The 14,159-nt window shown below is 38.2% G+C and overlaps 1 protein-coding gene across 2 annotated transcripts in view; it reads left to right on the top strand.

Annotated features, from left to right (window-relative positions):
* Mettl15 (methyltransferase like 15) overlaps positions 1 to 13,034 on the top strand; it is a 261,551-nt gene extending 248,517 nt beyond the window's left edge. The window contains exon 8 of one of the 2 annotated variants that reach the window (XM_047518341.1): positions 12,969 to 13,034. In XM_047518341.1, coding sequence (XP_047374297.1) covers positions 12,969 to 12,998 — 30 coding nt within the window. In that variant the 3' untranslated portion in view covers positions 12,999 to 13,034. Of the gene's footprint in view, positions 1 to 596; positions 657 to 12,968 lie in introns of those variants that run through there. The other variant, XM_047518340.1, reaches the window with a different exon arrangement.
* The last annotated feature ends 1,125 nt before the right edge of the window (positions 13,035 to 14,159 follow it).

The raw sequence follows: 14,159 nt of genomic DNA, 5'->3' as shown, positions 1-14,159 counted from the left end.
ACCTCTCCTGGGTGTTCCTTCATCCACCAGTTAGATCTTCATCTTCCAAAACATGTAGTGGTCATAAGAATGCACCTTATTATTGATGAAGAGGTCCATGCTGCTGCACTTTGAAGTGCATTCCAAGGTCATGTCTATCATGAGTAACTTCCTCCTGATGATTAACTTAGGTAGAAATACTAAGATGGGCCTGTCTCTTGGAGACACAACTAGTTTGTCATTGACTTTGGCTCAAGGACTCACAAATGACTTCGCTGAGTGTTCCATCCAAACTTCCTTACCTCTCTCCTAAATTCAGACTTAGATTTCAATTATCAAGACCCTCCCTGAGTTTCCAGCCCCGACCCCAGCATTTCCTTTCATGCAGGTATTTCTTTTAATAAATTTCTTTATTATTTAATCCTGACTTGGCATCTGCTTCTCAGGGGACATGGAGTAATATATCAATTCAAAGGCCTTCTCCAACTCTTTCAGAGTTTATCAATCAAAATCTCTGTTCTTGTAACATATAAAAAAGAAAGCAGAAGAAAATGGTCCTTTATAATTTGACCTTGGCTCATTTCCCTAACTTCCTTTATCTCTCTTGTATGTTCCAGGTTCATCCAAATTGCTGTTGTATCCAGGACTCTTACCTTTGAAAATGCTGTCTCTGTCTGTAACGACTTCCTCTCTAGTTTATATAACAACTGCTTCATTATACAAGACTATATCTAAGTCACCTCCTTTAGTAAGCCTTTCCTGACACCTCCATGCAGAATTAAGACGGGATCTTGTCTTTGTGCATATTTTGCTTAGTTTTCATTACCTTGGCATTTTTGAAGATGTGCCAGTTTTTCATCATATCCTTCAATTTGGGTTTTCTGAATGTTTCCTCATGATATTACCTGAATTGTGCATTTTCAATTTTACTATCATGCTTACTGTATTCTTTTCATTTTATCCTATCAGATTACATATGATATCTACTTGTCCCATTTCTGATGGTATTCAATTTTAATCACTTTATTAAGATGATGTCCCTCAGGTTTCTCCCATACTTGTTCTCTTACTATTAAAGAAAATATTTTGTAGGGGACTATTTTAAAACTATGTAAAAATCTCCTTTATAACCTCACTTTTGCCTACTCATTTTAGAATTCAGTGATGTTTCTGGGCTGGGTTGATAGTTAAACTGTATTTATTCACCACTGATACTTTTCTAAAGCAGTATTCCTTCTACATTAATCAGAGCCTTTCTACTACAAGGAAGAGCTTTCTCTTTTCCTCATTTATTTAGTCATTCACTTATTTTGGTGGGATACTAGTTTATTCCACAGGTTATAGTTCATTATTACATCATTATTTTAATGCTGTAATTGTACACTTTTGACCGGGTGTGCCCCTTTAAGCTTACCTCTGTTCTTGCAATAAATCCTCACCTCTCTTTGTGCATGTCCTTACATTGCATTATAAAGATGTTCCGTCTCATCACATTTTTAATACCCTCATCCTTGGGTTTGATATTTCTTCCATGAACCTGATTCATTTTTATACTTGAAACCAAAATTTAAGCATTAGGTGCTCATTGCCACTGAGGTACCACTGCTCCCAGGCCCTTTTCATAGACAACTGGGAACCACACACACATTTACAACTGCATCTATTCTCTTTCTGTATCTACCTATAATGAAAATATTAAGTCACTCTTATACCTACAATTCTAATCTAAAACTGACTGGGTTTTTTTCTGTCTTTTCCATACTTAAACAATTCACTTTTCTGTAATGGGAAATCTAGCTCTCATTATTCTCAATATATTTACTTATCTAATCTCTAGGTGTAGTCAATATTTTGATACTTGTGGCCACTACCCTCTTTGCCCTTGTACAGATCTGCCTCCACTACCCTGGAAGACCCCTATCAGGCCAGACTCATGGCTGTTTGACAATAGAAAGAAAGATATCAATAAACCTAAAGAAAAGGGAAGAGGAAGAGACAGAGTTACTACTGTGTCTTTATCCTTTTTTAATGCTTATTAATCTGTTTTAAAAAGAGACAGTGGGTGTCAGGTTTATTGTCTTTTATAAGGATAAGTATCTAAAATTGAATATTTTGCTTTAATTGTGAATGTGTTTAAAGTTACCTGATCTATTTCTTTATCTTAAATATATTTTAATTGCATAAATATTACATATTTTAACTGTATAATTCTTTTTTTATTTTTTTATTTTTTGGGTACTAGGGATTGAACTCAGGGGGACTTGACCACTGAGCCACATCCCCAACCTTATTTTGAACTCAGGGGGACTTGACCACTGAGCCACATCCCCAACCTTATTTTGTATTTTATTTAGAGATGGGGTCTCACTGAGTTGCTTAGTACCTCACTCTTGCTGAGGCTGGCTTTGAACTTGTGACCCTCCTGTCTCAGCCTCCAGAGCCACTAGGAACCATAGTTCTTTTTTTTTTTTTTTTTTTACTTAAAAAAAAAATTTTTTTTTATTTTTTATTTTACAGACTGCATTTTGATTCATTGTACCAAACTGGGGTACATCATTTCATTTCTATGGTTGTATATGATGTAAATTCATACCATTCATGTAATCATACATGTTCATAGGGTAATGATCTCTGTCTCATTCCACGATTTTTCAAGCCCCCTCCCTCTCATTTCCTTCTACATAATCTAAAGCTCCTCCATTCTTCTCTCACTCCCCACCCCCATTATATATCATCATTCACTTATCAGGGAAAACATTCAGCCTTTGGTTTTGGGGGATTGGCATATTTCACTTAGCATGATATTCTCCAATTCCATCCATTTATTTGCAAATGCTATAATATTCTTCTTTATGGCTGAATAATATTCCATTGTGTATGTAGACCACAGTTTGTTTATCCATTCATCTGTTGAAGGGCATCTAGGTTGGTTCCACAATCTAGCTATTGTGAATTGAGCTGCTGTAAACACTGATGTGACTGTGTTACTGTAGTATGCTGATTTTAAGTCCTTTGGGTATAAACCGAGGAGTGGAATAACTGGTTCAAAAGGTGGGTCCATTCCAAGTTTTCTGAGGATCATCCACACTACTTTCCAAAGTGGCTGCACCAGTTTGCAACTCTACCAGCAATGTAAATGAAGTCAGCAAAGTAGCAGGATATAAAATCAATACATATAAATCTAATGCATTTCTATTCATAAGAGATGAATCCTCTGAAAGACAAATTAGGAAAACCACTCCATTCACAATAGCTCAAAAAATAAAATAAAATACTTGGGAATCAATCTAACAAAAGAGGTGAAAGATCTCTATGATGAAAACTACAGAACACTAAAGAAAGAAATTGAAGAAAACCTTAGAAGATGGAAAGATCTCCCATGTTTTCAAATGGGCAGAATTAATATTGTCAAAATGGTCATTCTACCAAAGGCGCTATACAGAATCAAAGCAATTCCAATTAAAATCCCAAAGACATTCCTCATAGAAATAGAAAAAGCAGTCATGAAATTCATCTGGAAGGATAAGAGACCTCGAATAGCCAAAACAATCCTGAGCAGGAAAAGTGAAGCAGAAGGTATCACAAACCAGACCCTTAAACTATACTACAGAGCAATAGTAACAAAAGCAGCATGGTATTGGCACCAAAATAGACAGGCAGACCAATGGTATAGAACAGAAGACACAGAGACAAACCGACATAAATACAGCACCTCATACAAGACAAAGGAGCCAAAAACATACAATGGAGAAAAGATAGCCTGTTCAACAAGTGATCCTGGGAAAACTGGAAATCCATATGCAGTAAAATGAAATTAAACCTCTATCTCTCACCCTGCACAAAACTCAACTCAAAATGGATCAAGGACAGGAATTAGACTGGAGGCCCTGCCCCAAATAGAAGACAAAGTAGGCCTGAATCTTCATCATGCTGGCTTAGGATCAGACTTCCTTAACAAGACTCCCAAAAGAACAAGAAATCAAAGCAAGAATCAATAAATAAGATGAACTCAAACTAAGATGCTTTTTCTCAGCAAAGGATACAATCAATAATGTGAAAAGAGAGCCTACAGAGTGAGAGAAATCTTTTCCACATGCACTTCAGATAGAGGACTTATCTCCAAAATTTATAAAAAACTTACAAATCTTAACACCAAAAATACAAAGAACCCAATCAATAAATGGGTGAAGGAACTGGGCAGACACTTTACAGAAGAAGACATACAGGCAATTAATAAATATATGAAAAAGTATTCAACATCTCTAGTAATTAGAGAAATGCAAATTAAAACAAAGCTAAGATTTCATCTTACTCCAATTAGATTGGCTATATTCAAGAACACAAACAATAATAGATGTTGGCATGGATGTGGAGAAAAAGGCACACTTTTACATTGCTGGTAGAGTAGCAAATTGGTGCAACCATATTGTTCTTAACCATGCAGTTCAAAGGATTTTAACATGTGTTAAACAAATAAATATATGTGTAAACATACATATATATACATATATATGTATATTATATATTCAGCTCCCTAGAAGGTCCCAGTCAATCCCTACCTCCCGTAAACAACTATTTTGAATTGTATCAGAAGATGTTGTATCAGAGTTGTATCAGATGATTTGTACCAGAGTTGTTTTGCTTCCTTTGTAAATATTTTTAAGGTAAAAATTTATAAAATGTTAAGATTATAATTGGTAATAGTGATGTAAGGAATGTAGAACAAATAGCACATAAGGTGTTGCAATGATGATGGGACTGTGAAGCAGTGACTTGTTTCATGGATATTCTAAAGAGTTATTCCTTTTCCTTACAACTGATTGTATTTCTACAACAGAGATGGCTACCACCAAAAGACAAGTTATAGATACAAACTCTGGCGTTCCCTCTCTACTTCTTCTATAGATATTTTTCTTTTAAATGTCTACTTATATGACTATTACATACTTTATAATCCAGGGGCTGTAGAAAAATATGAAACAATTCCTGTCTCCAAATTAGAGGTGACTACCATGAACTAATTTATAGAATTGTTTGCAAATCTGGCCACAGATTCTTTCTGCTGCCCTATGAATGGTGGTCGGAATTCACAAATCCATTGACTTGCAAAAGGATGACTCCAGAGGCATTTAAAAGAAATGAGATAGAAAGAACAAAGAGGGGGCCAGCTTCTCCAGGTTCTCGGAACGGAACTGGCCCGCTAGTGAGAGCCTGTCTGAACAGAGCACGCTCCGAGTCCCGGAGCCCCTGCAGTGCAGTGTACTCCTGCAAAGAACCAGCGGAGAGGCTCGATCTGCAGTCAGCCTCAGGGATAAGGGCAGGGCAGCAGGAGACCTCTTCAGGCGGCACTGCCCACTCCGGCTGCGGGCTCTCTTCACGGGGCGATCCAAGATGGCGGCCTAGAGGGAGACTGCACCCCCGGTCGCTCCAGAACCCAGGAGTTAAGAAGGGGAGGCATTGAGAGACTCGGACTGAAGTGGAGCCACGGGTGAGTCTGCCCACTGGGTAAAGCTCGGCCCGGGTGGCAGGCCCAGATAGAGGTGGCTTATCGGAGCCGGGCAGGGCAGCTAGAGTCATCCACAGGCAGTCCTGCGCACTCCGGCGGTGGGCCCCGCCCACACAGCCAGCTTCTCCAGGTTCTCGGAACGGAACTGGCCCGCTAGTGAGAGCCTGTCTGAACAGAGCACGCTCCGAGTCCCGGAGCTGCTGCAGTGCAGTGTACTCCTGCAAAGAACCAGCGGAGAGGCTCGATCTGCAATCAGCCTCAGGGATAAGGACAGGGCAGCCGGAGACCTCTTCAGGCGGCTCTGCCCACTCCGGCTGCGGGCTCTCTTCACGGGGCGATCCAAGATGGCGGCCTAGAGGGAGACTGCACCCCCGGTCGCTCCAGAACCCAGGAGTTAAGAAGGGGAGGCATTGAGAGACTCGGACTGAAGTGGAGCCACGGGTGAGTCTGCCCACTGGGTAAAGCTCAGCCCGGGTGGCAGGCCCAGATAGAGGTGGCTTAGCAGAGCCGGGCAGGGCAGCTTGAGTCTTCCCAAGGTAGTCTTCCACACTCCGGCAGTGGGCTCTTCCCACACGGCCAGCTGCACGGTGCAGGCCCACAGTGAGAGCATTTCCGCACAGAGCCAGTTCCAAAACGTGGAACCAGTAGGGGGCTAGGGGCAGTATTCTTCGAATGAGCTGCTTTATCAGATTCCTCCAAGACATCAGGCTACTGAAGGCTGGGAGGTGATACACTGGAAATCTACTGGGACACTATAAGCCAATAGTGGAAAACTGCAATATCTCAGGGTCCCACTGACAACTGACCATTATGAGAAAACAAGGGAAGAAAATGTCCCAAACAAACCTAGATACTACATCAATAAAACCCAATGACAGCACAGCAGAAGAAATGTCAGAAAGGGAGTTCAGAATGTACGTAATTAAAACGATCAGGGAAGCTAATGAGGAGATGAAAGAGCAAATGCAGGCATTGAAGGAGGAGATGAAAGAGCAAATGCAGGCATTAAATGATCGCACCAATCAACAGTTAAAAGACCAAATACGGGAAGCAAGAGATCATTTCAATAAAGAGTTAGAGATACTGAAAAAAAAACCAAACTGAAATCCTTGAAATGAAGGAAACAATAAACCAAGTTAAAAACTCCATAGAAAGCATAACCAATAGGATAGAACACCTGGAAGACAGAACCTCAGACATTGAAGACAAAATATTTAACCTTGAAAACAAAGTGGAACAAACAGAGAAGATGGTAAGAAATCATGAACAGAATCTCCAAGAACTATGGGATATCATGAAAAGGCCAAATTTGAGAATTATTGGGATTGAGGAAGGCTTAGAGAAACAAACCAAAGGAATGAACAATCTATTCAATGAAATAATAACAGAAAATTTCCCAAATCTGAAGAACGAAATGGAAAACCAAGTACAAGAGGCTTATAGAACTCCAAACATACAAAATTACAACAGACCCACACCAAGGCACATTATTATGAAAATACCTAACATACAAAATAAAGACAGAATTTTAAAGGCCGCGAGAGAAAAGAATCAAATTACATTCAGAGGGAAACCAATAAGAATATCAGCAGATTTTTCAATCCAGACCCTAAAAGCTAGAAGGGCCTGGAACAACATATACCAAGCCCTGAAAGAAAATGGATGCCAACCAAGAATCTTATACCCAGCAAAACTTACCTTCAAATTTGACGATGAAATAAGATCCTTCCATGATAAACAAAAGCTAAAGGAATTTACAAAAAGAAAGCCAGCATTACAGAACATTCTCAGCAAAATATTCCATGAGGAAGAGATGAAAAACAACGATGCAAATCAGCAACAGGAGGCGCTAGCCTAAAGGAATAGCCAAATAAAGGAGAAACCAAATCATGTCAAAAACAAATATGAGTCAATTGACTGGGAATACAAATCATATCACAATAATAACCCTGAATGTTAATGGCCTGAATTCATCAATCAAAAGACACAGACTGGCAGATTGGATTAAAAAGAAAAATCCAACAATATGCTGCCTGCAAGAGACACATCTCATAGAAAGAGACACCCATAGACTAAAGGTGAAAGGATGGGGAAAAACATACCATGCACACGGACACAGCAAAAAAGCTGGAGTATCCATCCTCATCTCAGATAATGTGGACTTCAAACCAAAACTAGTCAGAAGGGATAAAGAAGGACATTACATGCTGCTTAAGGGAAGCATAAATCAGCAAGACATAACAATCATAAATATCTATGCCCCGAACATTGGCTCATCCACGTACGTCAAACAAATCCTTCTCAATTCCAGAAATCAAATAGACCACAACACAATAATACTAGGCGATTTTAACACACCTCTCTCACCACTGGATAGATCGTCCAAACAAAAATTGAATAAAGAAACTATAGATCTCAACAACACAATCAGCAATTTAGACTTAACGGACATATATAGAATATACCATCCAACAAAGAATGAATACACTTTCTTCTCAGCAGCACATGGATCCTTCTCTAAAATAGACCATATTTTATGCCACAAAGCTACTGTTAGTAAATACAAGAAGATAGAGATACTACCTTGTACTCTATCAGATCATAATGGATTGAAATTAGAAATAAATGACAGAATAAAAAACAGTAACTTCTCCAATACCTGGAGACTAAATAATACACTATTATATGATGAATGGATAACAGAAGACATCAGGAGGGAAATAAAAAAATTCTTAGAAGTAAACGAGAACAAAGACACATCATATCAAAATCTCTGGGACACTATGAAAGCAGTACTTAGAGGAAGATTTATTTCATGGGGTGCATTCAAAAAAAGAAGTAGAAATCAACAAATAAACGAGTTAACACTACAGCTCAAAGCACTAGAAAAAGAAGAGCAGACCAATACCAAAAGTAGTAGAAGACAGGAAATAGTTAAAATCAGAGCCGAAATCAACGAAATCGAAACAAAAGAAACAATCGGAAAAATTAATAAAATAAATAGTTGGTTCTTTGAAAAAATAAATAAAATTGATAAACCCTTAGCCACACTAACAAAGAGAAAGAGGGAGAAAACTCAAATTACTAAAATTCGGAATGAACAAGGAAACATCACAACAGACACGAGTGAAATACAAAACATAATTAGAAGCTATTTCGAAAATCTATACTCCAACAAAACAGAAAACCTTGAAGACATCAACAAATTTCTAGAGACATATGAACTACCTAAACTGAACGAGGAGGACATACACAACTTAAATAAACCAATTTCAAGCAATGAAATAGAAGAGGTCATCAAAAGCCTACCAACAAAGAAAAGTCCAGGACCAGATGGGTTCTCAGCCGAGTTCTATAAAACCTTTAAAGAAGAGCTCATTCCAATACTCCTCAAACTATTCCATGAAATAGAAGAGGAGGGAACCCTACCAAACTCGTTCTATGAAGCCAATATCACCCTGATACCTAAACCAGACAGAGACACATCAAGGAAAGAAAATTTCAGACCAATATCCTTAATGAACATCGATGCAAAAATTCTCAACAAAATTTTAGCAAATCGCATACAAATATATATTAAAAAGATAGTGCACCACGATCAAGTGGGTTTTATCCCAGGGATGCAAGGTTGGTTCAACATTCGGAAATCAATAAATGTCATTCACCATATCAACAGACTTAAAGTTAAGAATCACATGATTATTTCAATAGATGCAGAAAAAGCATTTGATAAAATACAGCATCCCTTCATGCTCAAAACACTAGAAAAAATTGGGGTAATGGGAACATTCCTAAACATTATAAAGGCCATCTACGCTAAGCCCATGGCTAATATCATTCTAAATGGTGAAAAACTGAAAGCGTTCCCCCTAAAAACTGGAACAAGGCAGGGATGCCCTCTTTCACCGCTTCTATTCAACATCGACCTTGAGACTCTAGCCAGAGCAATCAGACAAACCAAAGAAATTAAAGGGATACGAATAGGAAAAGAAGAACTCAAACTATCCCTGTTCGCTGATGACATGATTATATATTTAGAGGAACCTGGAAATTCCACCAGAAAACTTTTAGAACTCATAAGTGAATTCAGTAAAGTAGCAGGTTACAAGATCAATGCTCATAAATCCAATGCATTTTTATACATAAGTGATGAATCTTCAGAAAGAGAAATTAGGAAAACTACTCCATTCACAATAGCATCGAAAAAAATAAAATACTTGGGAATCAATCTCACAAAAGAGGTGAAAGACCTCTACAATGAGAACTACAGAACACTAAAGAAAGAAATTAAAGAAAACCTTAGAAGATGGAAAGATCTCCCATGTTCCTGGATAGGCAGAATTAATATCGTCAAAATGGCTATACTACCTAAAGTTCTATACAGATTCAATGCAATTCCAATTAAAATCCCAATGATGTACCTCGCAGAAATAGAGCAAGCAATTATGAAATTCATCTGGAAGAATAAAAAACCTAGAATAGCTAAAGCAATCCTCAGTAGCAAGAGCGAAGCAGGGGGTATTGCAATACCAGATCTTCAACTCTACTACAAAGCAATAGTAACAAAAACGGCATGGTATTGGTACCAAAATAGACAGGTAGATCAATGGTACAGAATAGAGGACATGGACACAAACCCAAATAAATACAATTTTCTCATACTAGACAAAGGTTCCAACAATATGCAATGGAGAAAAGATAGCCTCTTCAACAAATGGTGCTGGGAAAACTGGAAAACTATATGCAATAGAATGAAACTAAACCCCTATCTCTCACCCTACACAAAACTCAACTCAAAATGGATCAAGGACCTCGGAATCAGACCAGAGACCCTGCATCTTATAGAAGAAAAAGTAGGTCCAAATCTTCAACTTGTTGGCTCAGGATCAGATTTCCTTAACAGGACTCCCATAGCACAAGAAATAAAAGCAAGAATAAACAACTGGGATAGATTCAAACTAAAAAGCTTTCTCTCAGCAAAGGAAACTATCAGAAATGTGAAGAGAGAGCCTACAGAGTGGGAGAATATCTTTGCCAACCATACCTCAGATAGAGCGCTAATTTCCAGAATCTATAAAGAACTCAAAAAACTCTACACGAAGAATACAAATAATCCAATCAACAAATGGGCTAAGGAAATGAACAGACACTTCACAGAAGAAGATGTACAAGTAATCACCAGATATATGGAAAAATGTTCAACATCCCTAGTAATAAGGGAAATGCAAATCAAAACCACCCTAAGATTTCATCTCACCCCAATTAGAATGGCGATTATCAAGAATACAAGCAACAATAGGTGTTGGCGAGGATGTGGTGAAAAAGGAACACTCATACATTGCTGGTGGGGTTGCAAATTAGTGCAACCACTCTGGAAAGCAGTGTGGAGATTCCTCAGAAAGCTTGGAATGGAAACACCATTTGACCCAGCTATCCCACTCCTTGGCCTATACCCAAAGGACTTAAAATCAGCATACTACAGAGATACAGCCACATCAATGTTCATTGCTGCTCAATTCACCATAGCCAGATTGTGGAACCAACCTAGATGCCCTTCAGTTGATGAATGGATAAAGAAACTGTGGCATATTTATACAATGGAATATTACTCCGCAATGAAGAATGATAAAATTATGGCATTTGTAGGCAAATGGTCGAAATTGGAGAATATCATGCTAAGTGAGATAAGCCAATCTCAAAAAACTAAAGGACAAATGATCTCGCTGATAAGCGGATGAGGACATATAATGGGGGGTGGGAGGGGCTAGCATTAGGTTTAGGGTTAGGTTTAGAGTTAGGCTAAGGAGAGCAGTAAGAATGAAGGAAAGAAGGACTGTGTAGAGGGAAAAGAGGGGTGGGAGGGGTGGGAGGGGTGGGAGGGGTGGGGGGGAGGGGAAAAATATAATAAACATCATTACCCTATGTAAACGTAAAAAAAATAAATAAATAAATAAAAATAAAAAAAAATAAAAAAATAAAATATTGATAACAAGATATCCAAGAAAAAAAAAAAAAAAAAAAAAAGAAAGAACAAAGAGGGTAGAATTTCTATTTCACAATTTGCATGTGATTTTCAATAAATAAAAATACTTGTATTGCAGAATTATATGTGGCATTAACAAAAAGTGTCATCCATAATCTATAGCTTAAGTCTATTAAGCACTTCATCAATCCAAGTGTGCTGAAATAATTGCTTCTCAAATGGTAAAATTCAGTTAGAAATGAAAATTGCTTTGGGTAGAAGATTTTGAATTACAGACCATTTTCTCAATGGTATTATACTCCTTCTTTTACTTTTTTTTTTTTTTATCTTTTTATGGTCAAGCAATTAGCCCTAAATCAGGAATTCATTCTGTGCTGTACAAGCAGTACATTGTGAAAAGGCACAAATATTGTATCAGATTGATACTATCAATCAGCAGGTATTTACTGACTGACTGGATACCATGAGACAAAATCTCTGTCCCCAAGGAGAAATATTTGCTGTGTTCAGAGAAATAAATTATGCTTAAAATTTTAAATTGCAAACTTTTACCCAAATATTCCCTACCTTAACTATTAAAATATACTCAGACTAGGTCACCAAGCAACTTTTCAGAACAAATATCTCCCACTCTTACATATCCTGTCTGGATCTGAGAAGTTTATTCATGGAAGTGAAATGAGTCTACTGATTTCTTCTTACACAGTGGGACAATAGCAGCAAGGTCTATTTTACTTGTAAACCTAATGGAATTTGGGATGGACTATTCAGAGCTATGCATTTAGAAACAATGATTCACCCAGTTGTGGTAGTACACACCTGTAGTTCCAGCAACTCAGGAGGCAGAGGTAGGAGGATTATAAGATGGAGGCTGGCCTGGGGAATTTGGTGAGAACCTGTCTCAAAAATTTTTTTGAAGTCCGTAAAGGTAGCTCAGTGGTAGAGCACCCCTGGGTTTAATCCCCATTTTAAAAAAAGGAAAAAATGAGAAATGATTCATCAACACTATTAATCAACATGAACATCTGGAATCTTCTTTGTAAATCTCTGCCCCACATCTTAATAGCAAGAGCTTCCTCACTGGGGATTGAGTGAGTTAAAGCATGTATGAGACAGTTTTGTAAACCACGGCATGGTATCCAAGTTTAAGGGAGTATACAATCCCCAAGAGTCTGAACAGTTTGCTGCCTAAGTCATAGTATGACACAAGTGTCCTGCATTTGAATATAATTAAGTATAAACTTTAGGTAGTTTAAATGTGACAGAACAGTATCCATCACTCAAATATAAAGACTGGAGTGGACATGGCAGGAAATATACACCCTAGTAAGCCATCATAGCCAGCACTGAGGTCCTAAGTGAAGCCAGATCCTGGTCAGAAAGATTCCAAAACCAAGGCTTGAGCAGATCCTCTGAGGTTTATGAGCTCTGCTTGGAGGATTACTTCTCCTGGAGCTGTGAAGTTAGTTCTTATTCTCTCTGCCTTGATTTCCCTTACAGGAGTGTCATGGTTGTGAAGGTGACAGCTGACTCTGAAGAAGAAAATTGCAAGATAGTGGACAAAGGTATTATAATTTATTATCTCATCTACATTAAATTCACTTCCTTCTTCCTATGCAAGTTAAGCTTGAGAATCTGAACTCTTTTGAAGATTTCTCAGGACCTAACCTGCACCTCTTCATATCATAGGTCGATAAAATGCTGCCTGACATTTCTGCTGGGAGAAGGGAATGCTTAGGCAAAAAATGATTGACCCATGATTCATCCAACAACTCTCTCCCACAACTTGAAGCATTTTCTCCATCGCATTCAATAACCTCTCTACCCAGTAGCCTGTGAGATCCTTTAATAACAAATGTTCCTCATGTTTTACTTGCCCTGTCACTGTAACAGTTAGGATAGGATAATGCATAGTAGGCACTCATTAAAATTTGTTGATCTGAATAAGACAAGAGGGTACTCAAAAAGCAAAAAGGCTTAGAGCTACCTGGATATCCATGTATCCAGGATGTAAACAATACAATTTGCTGCAGCCATTTTTACACATTTGAATCAAATGTAAAATATTTTTCAGCCAGTTCGTCTGCATTCCTCACCCTTTCCCTATCCCCAAATTTCACCTCATCCCTGCTCTTTACCCTGTCTTTGAGCTCTATTCCATCTCAGATCCTGATTTCCCCTCTCAATCTCAGCCCTTCCTTTTCCACCCTCTCCCCAAGCATCATGAATGAAGTGGGTCAGATGAGGTAAGAAAAGATGTCCTCAAGGAGGGAGGAAGGATATCTGGGGATCCTGGCAACAAGAAAATTGATAACTCAGTGGATTAATTTTTACAGCAAAATGTCTCAGAATCAAAGTTCTCACATCAAAAATAAATATTCACAGGACAATGACCTAGTTTACAGTATCAGTTATATGGTATGGAAAAACAGAAGAAAATGTTAAAGTGATTGGGTAGAGTCAAGTCTAAGGGTCTGTTGGTAGGAATAAGTATGGAAAAAGGCATCTCAGTAAGGCAACAGCATCACAAAGAAAGCGGAATTAAAGCAAAAATTGCCATATAGCCACATCTGGTCATATTTTGGGCCTCCAGTGGAAGGTTTCTATAGCTCTTCAGATCCAAGGTGATAATGGGGACTACAGGAGAGGAGTCCCAGCAGCATGAAAAGCAGCGATGATAAGCTGGACTCA

Source organism: Sciurus carolinensis, chromosome 11 (assembly GCF_902686445.1).
Source record: "Sciurus carolinensis chromosome 11, mSciCar1.2, whole genome shotgun sequence".
NCBI lineage: Eukaryota > Metazoa > Chordata > Mammalia > Rodentia > Sciuridae > Sciurus > Sciurus carolinensis.
Note: the sequence above shows the minus strand (reverse complement) of the source record. Positions and strands in the feature narration are given on the sequence as shown.